This window comes from Lampetra planeri, chromosome 23, assembly GCF_965212315.1.
Source record: "Lampetra planeri chromosome 23, kcLamPlan1.2.h2, whole genome shotgun sequence".
In the NCBI taxonomy this organism is placed as follows: Eukaryota; Metazoa; Chordata; class Hyperoartia; order Petromyzontiformes; family Petromyzontidae; genus Lampetra; species Lampetra planeri.
Genome location: NC_136129.1, coordinates 10,524,342 through 10,547,551, shown reverse-complemented (window position 1 = coordinate 10,547,551; position 23,210 = coordinate 10,524,342). Strand labels below are relative to the sequence as shown.

Sequence of the window (23,210 nt, the reverse complement as noted above, 5' to 3'; positions counted from 1 at the left end):
TGGGGGTGGGGTGGGGGGCTCACAACGCCGTCGTGAGCCACAGTCGGCCCCTCCCGGGCCCGGGGCCCGAGCCCAGAAGAGGTGGAGAAAACCACGGCTCATGGCTCCCTGGTGCCGCGGGGCCTGATGGCCTCGGGCAAACGACACTCCCTGGACTCGTCACCACGGCCCGCCCGCCCGCATGGCAGGACCCCCACACGCCCAGCCCGCCGTCCCACCCTGCAGAGCGGCGGTCTTCATTGCAAGGTCCGCGGGTCACTGGCGGCCCACGGTGGCCTTTAGTGCGGCCCCCGACAATACGCAGATAGTGAACACACCCCCACCACCATCCCCCCCATCGTCGTGCTGCTGTCAAACCCCAGTGGCTTGAAATGTGTGGCGGCCAAAGTGCCCCCCCCCCCCCTGAGAATGAGTGGAGAGCACTGCTGCTGTCGGGGCACGGGCTCGACCTGTGGACGAGGCGGCGGGGTCACCAGGGGGAGACGTCTCGGGGCGGTGGTGGTGGTGGCGGTGGTGGTGGTGGTTGGGGCCTCATTGACCGCGCCGCGCGTGCCACGTCCGAGTTGCCGGCACCGTCCAGAGGCGTCCAGAGGCGGTGCCGGCCCACGTGGGGGGGGGGGGTCCTGAGAAGACCTTTCACTTGGGGCGGCGCTCGGAGATTTATTGAAGTCGCAGTGAGATGCCAGAAGAGGTGTGGCGACACGGGAGATGTATCGGGGCGAGAGAGAAGCATGTTAACCCCAGTGGCTTAATTTTCAATAATTAAGTGTGACGGGACGAGAGACCTGCTGACAAGATTCGGAGGAGATGTTAATTCACCTTCCTGTGTTTAATCGGCTTGTGTTTATTTGGGTTCTGAATGAGGGTTGAGATTTGGTGATCCACTTTTGTATGAACGCCTCTAAGTTGTTTGGCTCCCCGAGTGGTTTGATTGGTTTGCTCACGCGATCCACAGCCACTGCCGGAATCTCAGTGAAAATCGCAATTCATTGTCAATCCACTGCTGGATGAAGGTCTACCCACACCGTGTCATCGTGGGGGTTGTTTGACCATACTTCACCACGCTGGTCAGTGCGGGTTTAAGGACGGGACAACCCAGGACCAGGCTACGAATCACTGCTCGCTGGTCTTAGCCGTCGCCAGGAATCAAACTCGGCTCACCGGGTTCGTAGCGCAGCGCGTTTGCGAGTGACAATCAATCAACAGTTCTCATTTCAACGCCTCTCGATCGACAATGTTGAAAGATACATTTACTTCGGCAAAACGCAAAATCAGAGTGGTATAGTTCTGCACGAAACACCAAAAAAGTGACGGGAAAATCTTCTGAGCGTTTTACAAAATCGGAACAGATATTAGAGAAATCCAAACTACACTGAACAGGATGAGACAGACGAGGTTTAATATCAGACGCAATGTGACTTTCTGTGACGCGCTGGCCCCAAACTACGGGTGGCAAATGATGACCTCCTCCTCCTCCCTCTCCCCACACCTGGCCCTTGTAGTCTCTAGTAATACATCGTGGTCTCACGTGGTCTATAGTAGTCTCACGTGGTCTCACGTGGTCTATAGTAGTCTCACGTGGTGTCACGTGGTGTCTCGTGGTCTCCAGCTATGTTCGAGTCCACAGACCACTCACTCCTCCCTCGCTCCCTGCGCGTGTCCACGAGTTTGTAGTCGCTCCAGTTAAACAAAGGCTTGAGGCCTATTTATATAATTTAGCCGTCTTATTTTATTCTGGCATCTCACAGTTTTATTGTTTTGTAAAAAAAAAAAAATCGCACTTTATGTATTTTATTATTTCGTGAGTGTTTTTAGAACATTTGTCTTCGTAAATGTTTTGTTTTATCTTCACTTGTGTGAAGTGCCTTGAACCGTGTGATATGAAAGGCGGTCTATAAATAAAGAGTATTATTATGATGCTCGGATCCCTTGCTCTAATGAATAGATCTCTCTCCCTTCCGGCAAAAGTGTTCATGTCGGCGATTATTCCTTCGCCAGCATCTGCGTCGCCATGGACTGCATGAGCTCATCCTCACGGCCCACGCTCACATGCTCACGTCCCACGCTCACGTCCCACGCTCACATCCTCACGGACCACGCTCACATCCTCACTCGACGTGGTCTCATCTTGGATTGCTTCGCGCTTTGTCCGGATACAAAGATTTTCTTTTTTTCAAGAACGCAAGGGGACCCACCCCTCGGTGGCAAATGGTGACGCACAGCAGTGTTTGAGCGTGCGTGCCCGACACCCTGGCACCGCACTGGTAATAGGTGTTGCGACGCCTCAGAGCTGACACTGATCCCTCCACCCCCCCCCCCCCCCGTATATTCAATCTGCAGGACCTCGTGCCTGCTCCTGAACAACGTCTCTCGTATCTGGCATTGACCTTCCCCAGCTGCTGCTGCGGCTGCTGCGGCACGCGTCCACGCCTTCATCGCTCAGGTCGCACAAGCAGTAAGGCCCCTTCGTGCATGTCAATGCGTTTATCTAATGCCCCGGTTAAATCATGGAACTCTCTCATCTATAAACTCCACAAAACCCTCGTCTACAAACTCCAGCTAATTTAAATTAACGACGTCTCAGCTGCTGCCACGAATGTGACCCCTGGCTCCCAATCCAATCCCGGATCAACTTCAAAACTGCCTTCAACCGTGTTCAAGATCCTCCACGGACTGGCACACGCGCCACTCATCTCTCCCAAGACTCTCTACTCTCTCCTGCACGCACTCTCCACTCCAGCCACCACGGCTGGATGTCAAAGACTATATTCAAGCTTCATTCAGTCGGAGGTCATCCTTCCTCTTCATTCAGTCGGAGGTCATCTGGAACTCTCTTCGCCTGCCCATTCCTGCTGTCAACTCCCTGCCCCTCGAGGCGTTTGGCCTTCCTCCTTCTTCTCCTGTGTCTGTCGTCTACAGAGAGTGTGTGAGTGTACACATTCTTCTAAAGAGAGTGTGTGTGTGTGTACAGCTCATTTCCCCCTGCCATGTTCATGCTCCACTCTTCTGCACAGCCTCCCGGGAGGCTGTTGGGTTTAAAATCGGTATAAATAATTCCCACTCGTATAAAATTAAACCAAAGCTAAGCAGCAACGGCAGCAGCAACGACAACAAGAATGAGAAAAAAACCCTGCAAATTAACTAGGGCCGCCGAGTTAACGCGAGCCGGACTTGCCTCGGGGCTCACCCGCCCCCTCCCCAACGCACCAGCAGACGAGCGCCACGTGGCGTGCGCAGTAACGGAGGAGGAGGAGCGTCGTCGTCGTCGTCCGTTGTGAGCGGCGAGAGAAGCGACGCGGCAAACGAAAAATTGGGAAGGTGACCCCCCCCCCCGGCCCCCCCGCCCCCCCGTTCGTTAGCGGTGCGCCCCGCGCAGTCGGGGACATTTCCCGTCGCTCGCCAGCGCTGTCAGCCGTGGCCGGCAATGTGACTGAGGCTGCCAGGCAGCTTCACCGTGCGGTGGCGATCAACCACAGCGCAGCCACGCGACTCCGGACACGGCTGCTTCGACATCCATCGTGCAAGTGGCACGGTGGTGACAACACGGTGGATATTCAGTCGGTCGTCAGTTTTTATATCAGTTCTTTAATACTTTTTTTCATACGATGCTCTCTGATCAAAGCTGCATTTTATATATACACACACACACTGTGACATGTTCGCATGCTCACAGTAATGTTTTTGAACAATGCCTCATTTTAGGTTTGATGCCAGACCTAAAAGTATTTGACTACAAATTTTTTAAATGAAAGTTTAAAATTGAGGACAATTTCGTGAAAAAGGCATGAGGAATATGCAATATGAATTTGAAAACTGCACTTAGCTTTTACCCAGCCGCCACCACATTCAGTCATATTTTTAGTTTCTACACTGAACGTGTTGAATATAAGATATTTTAAGCCTGCAGAAGATGTTTTATAGTCGCTGCTTTCATCACCCTGCGAATGCGTGAGGCGGCTCTGCCACCACTACTTAACAGTCGTTGGTGTTCTTCACCAATCCGAGACAAAATGAAAGTGCCAGACGTCGCTTTCAAGCAGGGATCTTTTTTTATGAAAAATAAATCGAGATTAAAATGCAAAAATGGAAATCGCAGCGGCTGCACAAACGTGACCTCTGAGGGCCTCAGAGCAGCAAATGCTCTTACAAGGCTCTGCAATTCCGCGTAAAAATGTGCAAAATAAATAAATAACTGCCACCGCGAGATAGCAACGCTGTGGGCGTGGCAGTCATTGCTAAGGATGACGTCACCACCCCCACCGCCAATCAGCTGCCACAAACACAACCCCATGCAACATGGCCAGGTATGTGGCTGAGGTCAATGTATTTATGCTTTTAATGTTCATTATATTCGTTCTTGATGTTATTGTAACTATTATTGTTTTTATTTGTTTCATCATTAAGTTATGTTATGAATTATCAGCAGAATTCTTTACTTTTTGGCAATTGACCTACACGTTGTCCTGACCACCCCTAAGTTTGTAAAAAATATAATCTCAAAATAATGACCGCATGTACATCAGGCTGGGCGTCAAGTCCCGTAAAAGGAACCCGTGAACAAGACTGAGAAGTTCGGAAATCACCAAACCTGCAGAAGCACACGTGGTGGTGGTGGCGGTGGACACGTCGGCTTTAGCGACCAATCTTATTAAAATCACCAAACCTGCAGAAGCACACGTGGTGGTGGTGGTGGCGAACCCGTCCGCTTTACCGACCAATCTTATTAAAATCACCAAACCTGCAGAAGCACACGTGGTGGTGGTGGTGGTGGCGAACCCGTCCGCTTTACCGACCAATCTTATTAAAATCGCCTGATGAAGCTGGTTGTAATCACCAGTGAAGCGTCGTGCTCGGAATGTAAATGTTGTGGGTTTACTCTCCAACACACCGGTGTGCTGAAGTAGTCACCAATTGGTACGTTTTGATTACGTGACAAACCTTTCTGATTGGCCGTTTCGGTTGGTGGTGGGTGAACGACACATATATATTTACGCGATATCACCCATAAAACTTAAAATAATTAGACGTGTATAGCTCCTCACACCGGCCAATAGCATCATCAACCCGCTGAGCGACTTCCCAGAATGCCCTTCGCAGCTTCTCAGATAAAGACTTAAAATGCCCCATCTGTATTTGTGTGGGTTTTTTTATGAGGAATAATGGTATTGTAAATATTCGTGTTATAATTATGGCATATGTTGTTAAATATCGGTTGAAAAAGAATAGGTGATTAAAAAGTCGTAACTTGACGACGTATCACCGTCTCGATTCACCGCCCTCATGGAATTGGAGTTCTGACAAAGTCTCAGCTGACCACATCCCTAGCGCTGTACAGGTCGTTCTGGACCCAGCTCTCCAACATGAATATTTCACAATCCACATCACCTGCTGCAAACCAATGGTAGGACTACCGATTTAAAACGCCGAACGCTGCCGTGCTGTGATGGGTCAAGCACACCGGGCTTGTACACTTAAAGGTCGCCGGTTCGATTCCATGTCACAGCGCAGAAGTTGAAGCAAATCACGTCCCCACCCCCGCCACACTCCCCTCCACCCCCGTCGCTGTTCGCCCATCAGTCTAAATGTCCTCTGGAAATTTGTGAAAAAGAGCTTCATATCTCATCGGATTCCTCCCGCATAAACAAATACTGACTCATGATCAGAATATTTCTTTATAATAGAGAAATCCGATGGGCTGTAAAGCTCTTTTTTCACAGATGTCCAGGAGGGGTTGGTCAGAACGTTCAAACAACAAACCTTACAAAAACCACGATAGGAGTGCAAAGCATAGGACAGTTAAATGGGTACCAGTTAGTACATCGGCAGGTCACGTGTGGCCGGCGTGGAAGAGTAGGCCAAAGCACCCACTTGTTGAGGCCCTCTATGAGCCTCCTGTAGTGAGAACCCTTCCCTTCGCAGTGGCGTGAGTGAGCAAGCAATTGCAGGGCTGCACCTTTACACATGTCGACATGCAGGAGTCCAGTGGTTCAAGGTGTCCGTGCGGGTTACCTGGCCACACGACATTGTTTACACGACAGCCACGCGCACGCACCTGGAACGAAGTTGCCATTCGGGATCTCCTTGTAGGTCCACCAGTCGTCTTGTATCCTCTGGGAGCTGTACTGAGCTGCGGCGCCTGTGGGCGGGCACACGACACAACCACGGAGAGGGGGGGGGGGTGAGGAGGGGGTGCGGTGAGGAGGGGGTGAGGGGGGGGGGTGAGACCTTTCACTCGAGCCCAGCGCCCTCGCGGCCTCGCCCTGCCACGCGCTCCTCCGCTCTGGCTCTTGGCAGCGTGGGGCGAGGGGATCAGCGGGTTTTGTTTTGCCAGCGCCGAGGTCGTCTGTGCGTTACACACCGCGAGTCTGCTCCATCGCGGGGGCGTGCCCCGCTGCTGCCCCGCTGCTGCTGCTGCCCTTTGCCCTGTTGCTGCCCTGCTGCTGCCCTGCTGGAGTTCAAGTACTTGTCGGCAAAATGTCGAGACAACCAATTAAAGGATGGCTATTCTGTCTCTCCCTGGTTTTTTTTTTAATGAGGCACCTTTATCGACGCAGGAATCAACAGGTGAGGACGCCTGCTTCTGTTCCACATCCACGTTCACCTTAGCAGCCCGCGGTAGCGGGGCGTTGCGTTCATCGCACACACACACACCACACGCACACCACACACACACCACATACACCACACACGCACCACACGCACACCACACACACACCACACATACACCACACACACACCACACACACACCACACACACACCACATGCACCACACACGCACCACACGCACACCACACACACACCACATACACCACACACACACCACACACACACCACACACACACCACATGCACACCACACACACATCACATACACCACACACCCACACACACACCACACACACACCCCACACACATCACATACACCACACACACACCACACACACACACCACGCACACCACACACACACGTGCGTGCCCGCAACCATTGCACTGTAGTTGGCTTCTCAATTCATTTGTTTCGTGTCTCAATTTCGCAGGGGACAGCTTTGAGATTGACGAGCAGCTTACAAACAACGTCATCGCCGCCGAGTCGGCTTACACGCTGACGACGCGATCCGATATGAAGTCACGATTCATATGCACCCACACAGTGTCCCCATTTAAAAGCAAGGCGACACAAGTTAGCGAAGTTAAATATGCAGTCTGTTTGCTGCCAAATACACACGTGCTTGCAGCTATTTAGTCAACACACACACACATAGTACACATTCAGCAGCAGCAGCGGCACACACGCTTGACTGCGTACAATGCACAGCGGTGCATTTTATGTGGACGCTTATGAAGCAAAGTACATACACTTAGTGGTTCCTCAACATCGCAGTGACAGGGCCGGTGGTAATGCCAAGCTCAGCAATCCCCCCCCGCCTGTCCCCCAGCCAATTTCCCGCAACGCGAAATGCAATCTAAAACAATTCCCCCAACGCGAAGATCAAGCTTAATTGAGACGCGGCGGAGTCGCTCGCTTCTCCTGCAGGTCTGCGTGTGACCGGCAATAATGTGCCCGCTGCAGACCATGGCACTGGATCGCAGCCAACTCATTGCATTGGCAAGTCGCCCGCTCCACACAACCCCCCTCCCTCCACGTCTCTTCCCCAACCGTGAGCAGAAAAGGAATTTCACCGATGCGAACTTGGGAGAGAGTCCCGACAGCAGGCCGGACAAGGCGGCATTGTGCGATCGCTGCTGAAGGCCCATTAACTGAAGTATTGACGGAATACTTTGCGTGGTGTGTAATTCACATTGTACATCACTATTTAATGCCCTTGTCATTTTCATCGTTATCACCCTCGCGCCGCGGAGGGCACGCGCTGGGCAGTCGGCGTGCGTTCCTGGAGGGGGGGGGAGGTCGTGCCTTGCGGGGGGGGGGGGCGCGCCCGTGCCGTGCGCCCGGGGGGGGGGGGCGCGCCCGTGCCTTGCGCCCGGGGGGGGGGGGGGCGCGCCCGTGCCTTGCGCGCGTGCCGCGTGACGCGGCGCCCCGCGAGCAGCGCCGCCCGCGTGGCGGTGTGCGGCGAGCGGGCCCAGCGCCCCTGCCGCACGTGGCGGGTTTCTTTTTTGTTTCAAATCGTGGGACTCGTGCGACTCATGCGGGGGCAGCCTTAGGGGCGGGGGAGGGGGGAGGGGTGAGCACCACCTCCTGTCGGACAGAACCCTCGAGCCGCGAGTCGGCAGCAGCCGCCGCTGGCAACCCGCGCGCGCTGCGGGAGGGCGCGCGTGCCCCGAGCTCCCCACGCGGGACTCTTTCTCCTTCCCCGCGGGGCCGACGCTGAGGGGGCTCTCCCCGGTCAGTGCAGGGGCATGAAGTATGGTGCACACTGCCAGGTGAGCCACGCAGAAAACCCCGCCGTGACAAAGTATATTTCTAAACTATTTGGTGATGCAGCTGCGGTGGCAGTGAGGTGCACCCAGCAGCAACAACAACAACAACACGCTTGTCGATAACACTGTGGCCTTTGAAGGAAACATTTTTCCGTGACGTTTCGGGCACCGGCCCTTCTTCATAGCGCACAACGAAATGCCCGATTGGCTAGATTCCTGGTACATTCTCAACACCTCCTGCCTCGTCCGCGCTCTGCTCGAGTGGAGACTCCTCCCGGGTCTCAACCCGGTGCGCCGTGCCGGCCTGGACGGGCTCATGCTCACATCAGTCGCCCCAACGGCCTGGGGCTGTTGTGTAGGCGACCGCGCACTCCGCCCCGTGTGCGTCTGCACGCCCTGCGCTTTGGACGCGGAGTTTTGTTAAGAGGGCTACGGAATCAAAGCGCCTTTGTTCTTGGCGCCCTCGGCAAGGTGACGCGCGGAGCCGGGCGCTCGTGGTGGCGGCTCACAGCGGCACCCTCGCGATCTGCCACGGGCCTGCATAGCGGCTTCGCGTGAGATGGCGGCGGCATGGAGAGTCCATCAAGCAGTGGATTGATCATAGCAGCTGCTGATGATGATGGCAATACGTTCCAGGGGCTAGTGGAGGAGGAGACTAAGCAGGGACTGCTGATGAGAAGGCTTAGCTCAAAGCTCTCCCCTCCCCCCCATGATCTCGACCACTGCGGATGCCCCTTTGGACACTGGACTAGAGAGGGGGAGGGGATGAGCGGTGTTGCCTTGGTTATCGTTTCCAGTTAACAGGATTCCTTCTTTTTTGTTCCGCACGTTGTCAATCCATTAATTAGTGGATTGTTCACCGCGCGCATGTCGCTGGGTGCGCCGCTGTGCCCGCGGCACTCCGCCACGATCCACCTGGCACCGCGGGAAGTTCCCCCGAGTAGAATATTAAACCGATTCTCGCGCTGATGATGCGTGCACGTCGAAACACGCGGGATAAGAACTCGATCGATATGAAAATTACGAGCCGGTGTTACACTCGCAAATGGAGGAGGCTCGTGAAAAAAACGCTCCTGAGCAGTTGGAGGCAGTCGTCCTCCAACAACAACGACATGCGGCAAGTTGGCACAGTGGGGGGCACAACTGGTGCATCTACCAGTCATCTCAGTCAGCCAACCCATGGCACCTGCTGGGTCTGTCCCGTGACCTCCTGTCGGCGAACCTTCGACACATCACGTGGTGGCCTCAAAGTGCACCTAGCCTGGCACTGGCGCCGTGGCGACGTCACCGCCACTTAGTGGCGATGGCGTCGCTGTTGTTGTGGAGCAAATTAAACAGCCAGCAGTGCAGAGGAGATGGGACACGTGTATAAGACGAAGGAGGATTAGCAGGTGACCCTGGTTTGTGATCATTTGTTGACTCCTGGCAAGGGACGTGGAAAGAGGGGTGGGGAGATTCAGATCCCGCGCGGTTTTCACTCGGAGTCGTGACCCCGTGAAGATGACCCGTGAACCCTTAACCAGGCCTAGGGGCACCGCCCCAGCCAGGAGCCCATCTACATCATCATCACCATCATCTACATCATCATCACCATCATCTACATTATCATCACCATCCTCTACATCATCATCACCATCATCTACATCATCACCATCATCTACATCATCACCATCATCTACATCATCACCACCATCATCTACATCATCATCACCATCATCATCATCATCATCACCATTATCTACATCATCTACATCATCATCACCATCATCTACATTATCATCCCCATCATCTACATCATCACCATCATCTACATCATCATCACCATCACCATCATCTACATCATCATCCCCATCATCTACATCATCATCATCTACATCAGTGGTTCAAAACCTGGGGTGCACGCACCCCCTGTGGATGCGAGATGCCCTTTCTGGGGATGCGAGACACGGCCAGATTTCTTCTGACAAGGCACATCATCGAAACACAAATGAAGCACGGACACGTAAGTAAACCTACTTTGTTTCATCAAACCCTCTGTAGTTATTAATATTATTACATTTTTTTACGATTGAGAACCAAAGGGGTGCATGGCTGCAGGAAAGGTTAAGAACCACTGATCTACATCATCATCACCACTACCATCATCTACATCACCATAATCTATATCACCATCATCGACATCATCGCTATTATTATTTTTATCACCTACATCACCATCTACACCATCACCGTCATTACGGGGCGGTGGCGCGGCCCAGCGTGGGCCGTGCCCGTGGCGTTTCGCGGAGCTTCGCGGTTCGATTCCAGAAGGCCGCCCTGGCTAACACTGCACGCGCATTGCACCACAAAATAGCACGCGCCGTCTGTTTCACAGTGCACGCGAGGGCACCCGTGGAAGAGTCGGACCACTGTGTGCCGGCGACATGGATCCAAGCTTGCCGCACGTGAGAAAATTACTCAATTGGGTGATCTTTTCCCCCCACCGCCTACCGCAAAAACTTGGCAGGACCCTCCTGAAAAAGAGTCTTGAGACTCGGCGAACCTTTTTCTGGGTTAACAAGTGTTATAATATATAAACACTACATCCCAGCAATGCATGACGTGATATGGCGCCTCACGCGCGTAGACAACACAAGTCCTGAGCGCCAATGGGACACGGAAGCAGTTGAATAGAGGACTCACGTGGGGCAGCAGGAAATCGGCCGTCCTGACCCCCCCTCAGATCCCCCCCCCCCCCCCCACATGCCGCCCCCCCACACCGGGCTATGATGGCCCGTGTCCCGAATTCCTGCCATGGACAAATACATTTACAAACTATTTGGCGATGCTAGCCTGCCAGTAGTGCAGCAGCAGCACGAGTAAGAAAACAACAAAAAACGTTCATCATAAAAATCGCCTTGAATGGAAAATCATGTGATGAATATTTCTTTTAAAAAAAATTGACAAGAAGCGATGTATTGGGCAACGGTCCATCACAAGTCAGGACCTGTAGCCTAAGCGTTATGGTATTTTAATTAGTAAATGTGTTGCTGGTAAAACGTCGATAGTGGTAATGTGGTAGTGGACGAGGCTACTAAAGCAAGGGAAATAGGTCAATATATATTCTTTAAACATTCTCTGAGATATGCGATAATGCAATTCTGTACGTCATTAAATACTCCAAAATACTAAAATACTCTAAAACATCCATACTAATTATGGGCAATGAGTCTCAAGATAATAAAATCGAAACGGTAGAAGAGACGGTGGCGTACTTAAGCACTTATATATATTGTAACGTTCAAAACTTACAGGTTAAAGTCTATTGTGTTGTTGATGTAGGCGAAGTACAATGGAGGGGAGGGATCAAGGTAGGGGATCGTTATGGGGTGGGGGGGGCAGAAGCGAGTGTAGGGCACAGTGGCTAGGGAGGAGAGAAACGCGAGGAATTACAATGAATCTGGCGGTCGGTAAGCCCTAGTCATCCCTAGTCACCCCTAGTCACCCATAGTCATCCATAGTCACCCATAGTCACCCATAGTCACCCCTCGTCACCCCTAGTCAGCAGTGCCGGATTAAGCTAGTGCGGGGCCTGTAGCATATGTTATAAAGGGGCCCTAAATGAAAAAAATAAAAAAAATATTAAAACACATAAATGTTTAACTTGCATAGGAAAGTAATTATATTTATTAATTTGCTATACAGCCAGTTATACAACAAATCGCTAACCTTAAACACCCAGTCGTTCATAAAAGTTGAATGCAGTATAGCACTATAGCAATAGAGCAAGTGCAGAATCACTGAACCGGAGTTGATAGCTTGATAGCATTTAGTGCGGACCCTTGAAAGTGCGGGTCCCGTAGCACGTGTAGCTACTTTTGCATCTAGGATAATTCGGAACTGATAGTCAGCCCAATGAATAACCTGTTGCTACTTAATGGCCTGCATTTGTATTTCAGACCGGCATGTGTGCAAGCGCTCGCCACAGAAAAGGCCGCACAACTGCGCATACATCACCATTGCCGTGTGGCCTGCCAAGTGCCACGCATCGTGTACAGCAGCATCCTTGTACCGACGAAAGATGACGTCGGTCGTTGCATAGCTCAACGCCCATTCGTTAATCGTGTGGCCGATTACACCTTAATATATAGAGGACCGCAAAGCTTGGGAAATTGTGAGCTCCAGCTGGCCACGCGATCGCCCGCGGTTGAACCCGTGGCCACCGCTGCTGGGTGGACACAGGCGGAGAGGGGGGGGGGTCTTAGAAGCTTGCGCCATTAATTCTCCTGCCGCTCCGGGAGATGGAATCGACCCGGCGACCTCAGGGTCGTCGGGCATCAGTTTGAGCCGCCAGACAGCAGTCACCTGCCCCCTCCCCGTCTCCCATGGTCACACGAGCAGCAGAGCGAGAGGTCAGTGGGCCGGCCCACTGGGCCGGCCTCCTCGTCCATGGCGCAGAGCAGACTTTCAAGCACTGCCGAGCAGACTTTCAAGCACTGTCGATGTATTCGTACAGGGAATACGAGTGATGATTTGATAACGCCACTCATTGCAAGATTATCCTCACGTCATTCGTTCACCGTTATTGACAACATGAAGAGACTTGTAAACCACTCAAGTCAGTCACATCACCTGGGGTGTTTCCCACAGGTATCCTGCTCTGGGCTCACTAACGAATTCCATCCCAGTCGCATTCCCATCTATTTCAGTTTTTGCTTTCATGCAGCCCCAACAATTATATTGATGTTGTGCTGCTGGGGTCACGTGTCAGCCCCGTTCAACATTCTCCCAGCGTGCAGTGCTCCACCCTGAGTTAGAGTCATCGACTACTCGAGTAATCGGATCAGCCAGCGCGGGCAGACGACTTGGGTAAGTCGAGAGTTGACACATTTTGTCGAGCCTCGCTAATTGCTCTCTTGACCTTGTAGGCGCCACTTGAAAATGAGCAAATGAAGGTCAATTAGGAATGGGCTCGAGACCTGCCCTTTAGAACTAATTTAATAACCACGCTTCCGCAGTTTGGTGCTATCCTACAGCGAGCCTCAACTTTCATAGTTCACCTTCATTACACCGCGTTATTCAATGGTGCATCTCCGTTGAAGAACACAACGCTACAATACCATTACAACGTACAGCCCTATGATAATCCACCGCTGCATGAAGGCGTTGCCTATGCAGTGTTAGTCGCTGGGGATTGTTTGACCAATCTGGTCAGAGTGTGTTGGTTAAAGAGGTACAGTAGCTCCACGACTAGTTCACATATCATTCGCCACTGATGCTAGCCGTGGCCAGGAATGACTTTCCGAGTTAAAATTACTGTTGTCAACGCTGATTTAAAGTGTTTTTAAGCTGATTAAGTTATACATTATATTACTTTAGAGATACAAGCGTGTTGATGCATTTTCTTGACTGCCCTTTTTAGAGTTAGTGATTGAAGTCACGTGGCCGAGTTCACAGTGGATTGCGTTAACCACTGCACCACCGCTCCCCGAAAGAATGTATAATCCCACAATTCCGTTATTCGCCAGGCCGTGTGGGCTAGACAACGCGTCACCTGATTGTGAGTGTAGCTCAAAGTGGGGGTGGCGTGTGTCCACCCCCACTCTGAACCCGCCCCCTGTGAGAACGGCCGCTGCTGCGTTCAGCAGCGTCGAGTCCCTGATGCAGCCTCTTCCTCCCTCACCTCGCCTGACCCCTCGCTCCCGTTTCTCCGACCCTTTCCCCACCCTTTCTCTTCTCCCTTCGCGCCATTCCTTTTGTCTTCATCCCACGCATGTTATCCTTCAGTCCTCCCCTCCCCGTGGCGTGCCACGGATACAAAGTTGCTTCGTGGATAATTAATTTTCTGCGCTGTAGAAACATTGTAGACGTCTGCATTAATTGCAAAGCCTATAAATAATGTGGGGCTTTTTTCGATTGAGCCATTCGCGCAAATTCTAATCTCTAATTCTAAACGACAATTTAACGTAAAAAATGTTAACGAGAAAGAAGACTAACAGAGGCAAGCGTAGGGGAGTAATCATCGTAGCGCGAGACGGGCGACAGCAAACACAACAACCACTCAGGGACACGTCTGGGCTCAACACCTTGTGCCAAGATGACGCCGCAACAAGAGGAGGCGCACTGCAGTAACGAGCTGGTTAGACCTCCATTGCAACCAACGACCTCCATTGCAACCAACCACCTCCATTGCAACCAACCACCTGCATTGCAACCAACCACCTCCATTGCAACCAACGACCTCCATTGCAACCAACCACCTCCATTGCAACCAACCACCTCCATTGCAACCAACGACCTCCATTGCAACCAACCACCTCCATTGCAACCAACCACCTCCATTGCAACCAACCACCTCCATTGCAACCAACCACCTCCATTGCATCCACCGACCTCCATTGCAACCAACCACCTCCATTGCAACCAACAACCTCCAATGCAACCAACGACCTCCATTGCAACCAACGACCTCCATTGCAACCAACCACCTCCATTGCAACCAACCACCTCCATTGCAACTAACGACCTCCATTGCAACCAACCACCTCCATTGCAACCAACGACATCCATTGCAACCAACGACCTCCATTGCAACCAACCACCTCCATTGCAACCAACGACCTCCATTGCAACCAACCACCTCCATTGCATCCAACGACCTCCATTGCAACCAACCACCTCCATTGCAACCAACGACCTCCATTGCAACCAACCACCTCCATTGCATCCAACGACCTCCATTGCAACCAAAAACCTCCATTGCAACCAACGACCTCCATAGCAACCAACGAGCTGCATTGCAACCAACGACCTCCATTGCAACCAAAAACCTCCATTGCAACCAACGACCTCCATAGCAACCAACGACCTCCATTGCAACCAACGACCTCCATAGCAACCAACGACCTCCATTGCAACCAACGACCTCCATAGCAACCAACGACCTCCATTGCACCAACGAGCTGCATTGCAACCAACGACCTCCATAGCAACCAACGACCTCCATTGCAACCAACGACCTCCATAGCAACCAACGACCTCCATTGCAACCAACGACCTCCATAGCAACCAACGACCTCCATTGCAACCAACGACCTCCATAGCAACCAACGACCTCCATTGCAACCAACGACCTCCATTGCAACCAACGAGCTGCATTGCAACCAACGACCTCCATTGCAACCAAAAACCTCCATTGCAACCAACGACCTCCATAGCAACCAACGACCTCCATTGCAACCAACGACCTCCATTGCAACCAACGAGCTGCATTGCAACCAACGACCTCCATTGCAACCAACGACCTCCATTGCAACCAACGACCTCCATTGCAACCAACGACCTCCATTGCAACCAACGACCTCCATTGCAACCAAAAACCTCCATTGCAACCAACGACCTCCATTGCAACCAACGAGCTGCATTGCAACCAACGACCTCCATTGCAACCAACGACCTCCATTGCAACCAACGACCTCCATTGCAACCAACGACCTCCATTGCAACCAACGACCTCCATTGCAACCAACGACCTCCATTGCAACCAAAAACCTCCATTGCAACCAACGACCTCCATTGCATCCAACGACCTCCATTGCAACCAACGACCTCCATTGCAACCAACGACCTCCATAGCAACCAACGACCTCCATTGCAACCAACGAGCTGCATTGCAACCAACGACCTCCATTGCAACCAACGACCTCCATTGCAACCAACGACCTCCATTGCAACCAACGAGCTGCATTGCAACCAACGACCTCCATTGCAACCAACGACCTCCATTGCAACCAACGACCTCCATTGCAACCAACGACCTCCATTGCAACCAACGACCTCCATTGCAACCAACGACCTCCATTGCAACCAAAAACCTCCATTGCAACCAACGACCTCCATTGCATCCAACGAGCTGCATTGCAACCAACGACCTCCATTGCAACCAACGACCTCCATTGCAACCAACGACCTCCATTGCAACCAACGACCTCCATTGCAACCAACGACTTCCATAGCAACCAACGACCTCCATTGCAACCAACGACCTCCATAGCAACCAATGACCTCCATTGCAACCAACGACCTCCATAGCAACCAACGAGCTGCATTGCAACCAACGACCTCCATTGCAACCAAAAACCTCCATTGCATCCAACGACCTCGATAGCAACCAACGACCTCCATTGCAACCAACGACCTCCATTGCAACCAACGAGCTGCATTGCAACCAACGACCTCCATTGCAACCAACGACCTCCATTGCAACCAACCACCTCCATAGCAACCAACGACCTCCATTGCAACCAACGAGCTGCAATGCGACCAACGCAGCAGCTCCCTTGAATGAACAGCAGCACAAATATTCGGTGGTGAGGAGTTAGCGCGGCTGCCGTCATTTCTGGGTTTCTCTGTTAACGTCACCGTGGGAATCTGGAGACGAGCAGCATCTGTGTGACGCTGAGAAACCCACCAGCACAACGCAATACGCGTGGCAGGCCGGGAAAAAAGGACAAGCTTAAAGAGCGACACAGCAACGTGTCCAGTAGCGAACTTACAGCAACTTTGCGTTCTGCAGGTGCATTGTGCTCCTCTCCTCTTGGGTCACCATCACAATGATATTGAGCAATTGTGAGCGAAAGACAACAGCAGCGACACGGTGATAGACGACTGTGCACCGGTTTCGTCCTCGTTGGGACTCATCAGCACGGTATAATAATGAAACCGGTCTACTGTTGTCTGTCACTGCATCACTGCTGCTATTAATCGGCCATGTTTGTTCAAAGTTATTTCTCGTGGTGAACGAAGACAAGCGGACCACAATGCACTTTTTTGTTGGCAAAAAAAAGACGTGACCGATGAAAGAGCCGCAGTGGAGAAGCGTGCGTGCCTTCGCGAGGATCTGCCACGAGTCTCGATTTGAAGGACGAGCAGGAGCAGCAGGAGGAGGAGGAGGCAGCGACAAAACTCGACCCACGGGAAGAGATGTATCGATGCGGTTTTTTATATTGTATTCGTTTTGTTTTTTTCTCGCAGACACATTCACCAATTTGCAAGAAAACTGCGACCGCCCGGGGCACCCTGGAGGTTTGGCAAGGGGCTGAGCGGCGGAGGCAAGAGCACCAGGTGCACGTGGCACCGCACGCCGAACGTGCCCTCTTGCTTGTTGTGCCGCTGGGCACAGAGGATCTCGCAGTCGTAGGCGCACGGGTCCAGTGGGGTCATCAATGAGGGCTTGCAACTGGGGCGCCCAGCAAGAGTGTGCCGCGTGGCCACTATGGAGATGAGCGGGCGGCCACAGGGGTTGGCCAAACAACCACAGTGTAGGATCACAGAGCTTGGGCAATGACTGGCGCCGGTTCTTACCGTCTTCCCGCCGCTTCGCCCGTGGATTTTCACTCCCACGCCTCCGTGCGCGAACTGTGCACGTTACAAAACCCCTACAGCGTTTGTGAGATGCAGTTTTGATCAATGGCGCGAGGAGGGGGGGTGGGTATTAATAAGTGTACAAGATAAAGGGCTGGCTGCTGCACGCGTCTGGATCTGCACTAATTGGCAGAAATCACTCCCCGCTAACCACCGGTTCCACTCCCCCACCCTTCCACCCCCACACAGAGCTGAAACGATATGCATGATTAATTATATGCATGATTAATTATAGCATTATTCAGGTTGAATCTTTATTGCGTGTGGAGTTGTTAATAGGAGTTTAACAAAAAATAGTTCCTTTGCAGGAAAATGGCAAGTCTATTAAAGAGAAGTGAAATAAAATAGTGAATTAACGAGTGAGTCGAGAGTCAATAAGTCGGCAGAAAAAAATGGAAAGTGATCGCAGCACAACCGTGCACGGTGCCAAAACCAATGCCATCCCCTCGCTCCTCCGCACCTCGACTCCGTGACGACCCCCGCGGCTGCGGCGAGCGTTGAGCGACCGCCGCCGTGGACACCCAAAGCGAGCGCAGCCGCCGCTCGCGCGCTCTCCGGCTGGCTCCGAGCCGGGGGGCACCAACAGAGCCACCCTCCCCCCCCCCACCGAACCCCAACACCGGGCAACCCCCCCCCCCAACAGGCAGCACCTGCGCCCGACCGCCACCTGCCTGAAATCCACCAACTCGCTCACTGCCAGCAGCAGCAGCAGTCGTGCGGGCACCCTGGCAGCCACGGGACTGGCGCGAGCGGGACTCGCACGCGGAGCGAGCGAGAGCTGACATCAAGGCGAGGCGCGCACATCCACACAGGGGCGTGTGTGTGTCTGTGTGTGCGTGTGTGTGCGTGCGTGTGCGTGTTTGTGCGTGTGTGTGCGTGTATGTGTTTGTGACGTCACCGCCACTTAGTGGCGAATGGCGGTTGTTGTTGTTGTTGTGTATGTGTGTGCGTGTGTGTGCGTGTGTGCGTGTGTGCGTGCGTGTGTGTGTGTGCGTGTGGGGAAGCAGTCGAGCGGCAATATCTTTTCATCGGTTGCGTAACGCTGTGTGGAAGCTACCTGGTCTGTCGCTCCGCACGAAGCTTCAGGTCTTCTCGGCCACGGTCATTCCCTCCCTTCTCTACGCTTGCGAAACGTGGACCCCCCTAGTGGAGCATCTTCGCCGGTTGGAAACATTTAGGCTGGCCTGCCTACGATCCATCCTGGGTTTAACCAGGCTGGATTGTGTGAGGAGCTCACAAGTCCTTGAAAGATCTGGGCAAAGTCCCATCATTGAGCTCCTCCGGCAGGCAAGGCTGCGTTGGCTGGGTCATGTAGCCCGCATGCCCAGCCACCGCATGCCTAAACATAGCTGTGGGGGTATTTATTTATCAGCGGTACGTGGAATGCGCCCGCTCCAATTTGCCCACAATTACCCAAGCGAGTAATCACTATCATGTAACAGCGGCCACGCAGGGAAGGTGTGGGGCTGTGAATGCTGGGACCCCAGCGGAGGAAATGGCCCAAAGTTCACCCCCTACCCCCTCCCCTTCGCACTGCAGTTCAATTACAGGTGTCGCCGCCACGCTCAGAGTCGCGGCTCTCAGAGGGATCGGCGAGAATGCCTCGGGCACCGACAGACTCTGAGCTAATCGCTCGTTTTGTAGTTCCAGCCGGCTCGCCGTGCAGCACTCCGAGCGCTTCTCGCGTGGATAGGGTGGGGGGAGGGCCGTTTACAATCCTAACAGCGGGACCCAACGTGACGCGCGACTTGTATATTGCAAACAAACAGCCCCTCCGCTCCCCCACCCAACTCCGGGGAGCCCTGCTGGGCTCTATTAGTAATTCAGCCGCCGTCGGCAGACGCGCGCGCGGTCTTAACGCTGCTGCCAACGCTCGGCTCGCGTCCCCACTGCCCCACATGCCACGGGGTGCTGCCGCGCCCACGATGCGTGGATTACCGACGCGTCCGATGGGACAGCTCCACTCCTACGGTCCGAACAAAGAGTCCCGATTCAGCATTCTCGCAGAGCGTCGCCGCGTACGCGCGGGGAGGGCTGCCACGGCGCTTCGTGACATTGCGACACCGAGTATCACGCGGAGCCGTGCCGATAACCCCGTCACCTGCAGACGTTCACGCTGCAGACACGGACCCGCGCTCGCTGCTCAATGGGCCAGCGGCCATTCACACGGCGGTGATATCGCGACGAACGTTGTTATTCTCTTGCAGTCGCCACGTGCAGATGGCAATACGTTAAATATGCCGTCACGTGACTCTGCTAATATAATGCACTTTAAAAAGAGGGAGGGGGAGAGGGGAGGGAGTGGATGGAGGGAGGGGGAGAGGAAGGGAGGTAGGCAGGTAGGTGAGGGAGGGAGGGCGAGAGGGGAGAGAGGGGGCCACACTAAAAAAAATGTACCCAGATGTGCAATCTGACACTTGTTTGAAATTCAGCTACGCATGCCCCCATGATACACCATTAGCATGTGCGGTAGAGCAGAGGTGTAGCCAGCCGGAGGTAGACGGGGGAGGAGGAGGATGAGGAGGGGTGTGGGGGGGGGGTGTGGGGGGGGTGTGGGGGGGGGGTGTGGGGGGGGAGTTATCACTCGACAGTTTTGGACAGCCGTTAGAAATGCCACGGGCCATTTAAGATTTTTCACACGCGTACAAATCCTAAATAAATTACGTATCATTCCCAATGCATTTTATATACGTCATGTTACTTAATGAAGACATTTTTTTTACGCGCAATAAATATTGTATCGTGGAATGATTCGAACCCCGGTGTTTGTGTGATTATGTATTTGTTTGTTTGTATTTCTGGGCGCGCCTCCGCCGCCGATGATGGCCCATCGACAGCTCGTGTGGATTTGCGGCACCTTCTGGCTCAAGAGGCCGGGGAGCGAGTTCGTGGTGGCCGCTCGCCCCGACTCCAGCGCTCAGTGCTGCAGCCTCTCCCGAGGACACAATGCACATGGCATGGCACCCATTCGCGCCGGGCGTTTGTTTATATAATTTGGTGCTGATGCTGCTGCTGCATTGGCAATGGCGCAAAAGCACCAACATTTTTATATTAACGCATTCGTCAATACCACTGTGGCCTGGAAATAAAAACAGATATATATAATAAGTGAGGTTTTGTGATGTGCTATAAAGAACGGCTATTGCCTGAAACGTCGTATATCATATATTTTTACTTTTAAGGCCAGCGTGTTATTGACGAATATGTAATGCGTGGCTACAGGAGGCTATGGCCAATTCCACCGTCACCGAATTACAGCAGGGAGTACAAAACGTGAAGATGGCAACAATTGTCACATTCACCGTTGGGGCCCTTGGGTGCGAGTTTCAAATCGTGTCCACGGCCAACGGTGGCGACGTGGCTGGAGCACGGCGCTGTGAACCTCGCGACCCGATTTGCTATTCGCAGCCACGGCTAGCATCAGTGGCGAGCGATGTCTGAAGCAGTCAGGCCTCCCCCTCCCCCCACACTCAATTCATAAACCCATTCTGACCATCTCAGTGAAGAATAGTCACGACTGCGCAGCATGGAGGAGATCTCCTTCACCGGCGATGGAATAACAAAGCGCTGTGAATTATTATGAATTTAACATTTTCCTGCACAGCAGCCTGGCACGGAGCGATGATAATTATGAATGTACACCTGGCTGCATTTTTCTTGTAATGTTATTACCGTGCAATCAATCACCGAGCGACACACACATATATATGACGTATTAACCAATCAACATCACCCTGATCAACTCACTGCTGGATTGGTCAACGGTCAATCCATTGCCTCCTCAAGTCGCTGCCACCTCTCCCGATCCTGCGATGGATGCAACAATCCACCCAGCACCTCCACATGAAGCGATTTCACCCCGGGTATGTAAATATAGAGACAAAGATCCCCCGTAAAGGCCTAACGGACGTTTGGGGAAAGTGCTGTTAGCGAGCACGTATGAAGGCCGGCACGGCACACGAGGGGGTGGGTGGGCTACTCCATGACCGACCGCCTTTGTCTCCCCAATGGCGATGCTTACACATCGCACCGGGTACTCATGTGAGGCTGAGTTCACCGAGGCACCGGTTCAGATAATTGTCACTGGTGTTGGCCGCGCTAACAGCGACGCACAGTGCACACACATCAACACGACTAGCATGCACGCACGCGGGATGTTTGGGTCGTTCTAATGCCATGGATAATAATTATAATCGTCGAGAGTTACCCATTGGGTAATGTGACATTGGGGTGTGTGTCTATATATACAGTGCTGTACACAGTTACATAATGACCTATTTTAATATTGTCACGTGCTCGGTTCTAATAGGATGGGCAACCCGCAACATTTGGTGGGAATGCCCGAGCCAGCCTACATAGAACGCCTGTGAATTGTCATGTTAGCGGGGAGCGGTGGTGCAGTGGTTAGCGCGCTGCGTCTGCGAACACAGCGACCAGAGTTCAATTGCCGCTCACAAGCAGTATTAGTGGCGAATATTTGAACCCGACCTTGGCCTCCCCTGGGTCGACTCACCTTACACGAACACATAATGCGGTAGTATGAACATCAGAACTGGGGAGACAAAGGCGGCCGGGCGTGGTGTTGGCCACCCACCCCATCGTGTGCCGTGCCGGCCTTCATTAATGTTCGCTAACAGCACTTGCACCAACAGTCTGTTAAAGGCTATACGGGAAATTTTCTGAAATGTTAATTATAATTATTTCATTATAAACTTAAGTAATATAAATAGCAGAGCCGCATACGCGACATAACCTGTCACCTGCGGCTTCATCAGCAGGTAACGCGACTATTTTGAAAAATGGCAGATAATGGGACGATTCTGAAGCTCCAACTCCATCTCATCGGCACACGATAGGGAAGTCGTCCCGAAATCAACAACGCAAGGTGGGGGGACGCGAACAGTCGCGGATAATTGGAGGAGGAAGGACTCAACAACTCCCGCGGATAACCGGAGTCGTGGGGTGACGTCCTGCTGTACCAACAGGCGCGCGCGGCTTAGGTGGACTATGGAAACAAATCTCACCTGCAGAGCCCAACAGCAGGCTCGTGTGGAGCAGCAGCAGCAGCACTTCGAGAGAACATCCCATGTTTGCGTCCGATGCGGTGCATCAACTCCAGAGAGAGTCCCCGTCCGTGAACGCGATTTAGCTGCGTTCCGTTAATAGGTCCAGCGCGATTATCTGCACGACAGCAAGGAGATAGAGAGAGGGGAGAGAGAGAGGGGGGACAGAGAGAGAGCGGAGAGAGAGGGGGGGGGGGCAGAGAGAGGAGAGAGAGGAGAGAAAGAGGAGGGACAGAGAGAGAGAGAAAGAGGGAGGGGGCGAGAGAAAGAGAACCGTGTCGGTGTGGAACGCAGACCGCAGTGAAACTGCATTCACGACGCCCGATCTCCGGAGCAAAGCAGCGCCGCTGAGCCGGATTAGCAGCCCGT

General features: G+C 52.9%; 1 protein-coding gene across 1 annotated transcript in view; it reads right to left on the bottom strand.

Annotated features, from left to right (window-relative positions):
• Positions 1 to 22,986, bottom strand: part of CA10 (carbonic anhydrase 10 (inactive)) — a 142,216-nt gene extending 119,230 nt beyond the window's left edge. The window contains exons 1-2 of the mRNA XM_078605256.1: positions 22,803 to 22,986; positions 6,053 to 6,136 (exon numbers count right to left, since the gene is read on the bottom strand). Coding sequence (XP_078461382.1) covers positions 6,053 to 6,136; positions 22,803 to 22,866 — 148 coding nt within the window. The 5' untranslated portion in view covers positions 22,867 to 22,986. The remainder of the gene's footprint in view (positions 1 to 6,052; positions 6,137 to 22,802) is intronic.
• Between the last annotated feature and the right edge of the window lie 224 nt (positions 22,987 to 23,210).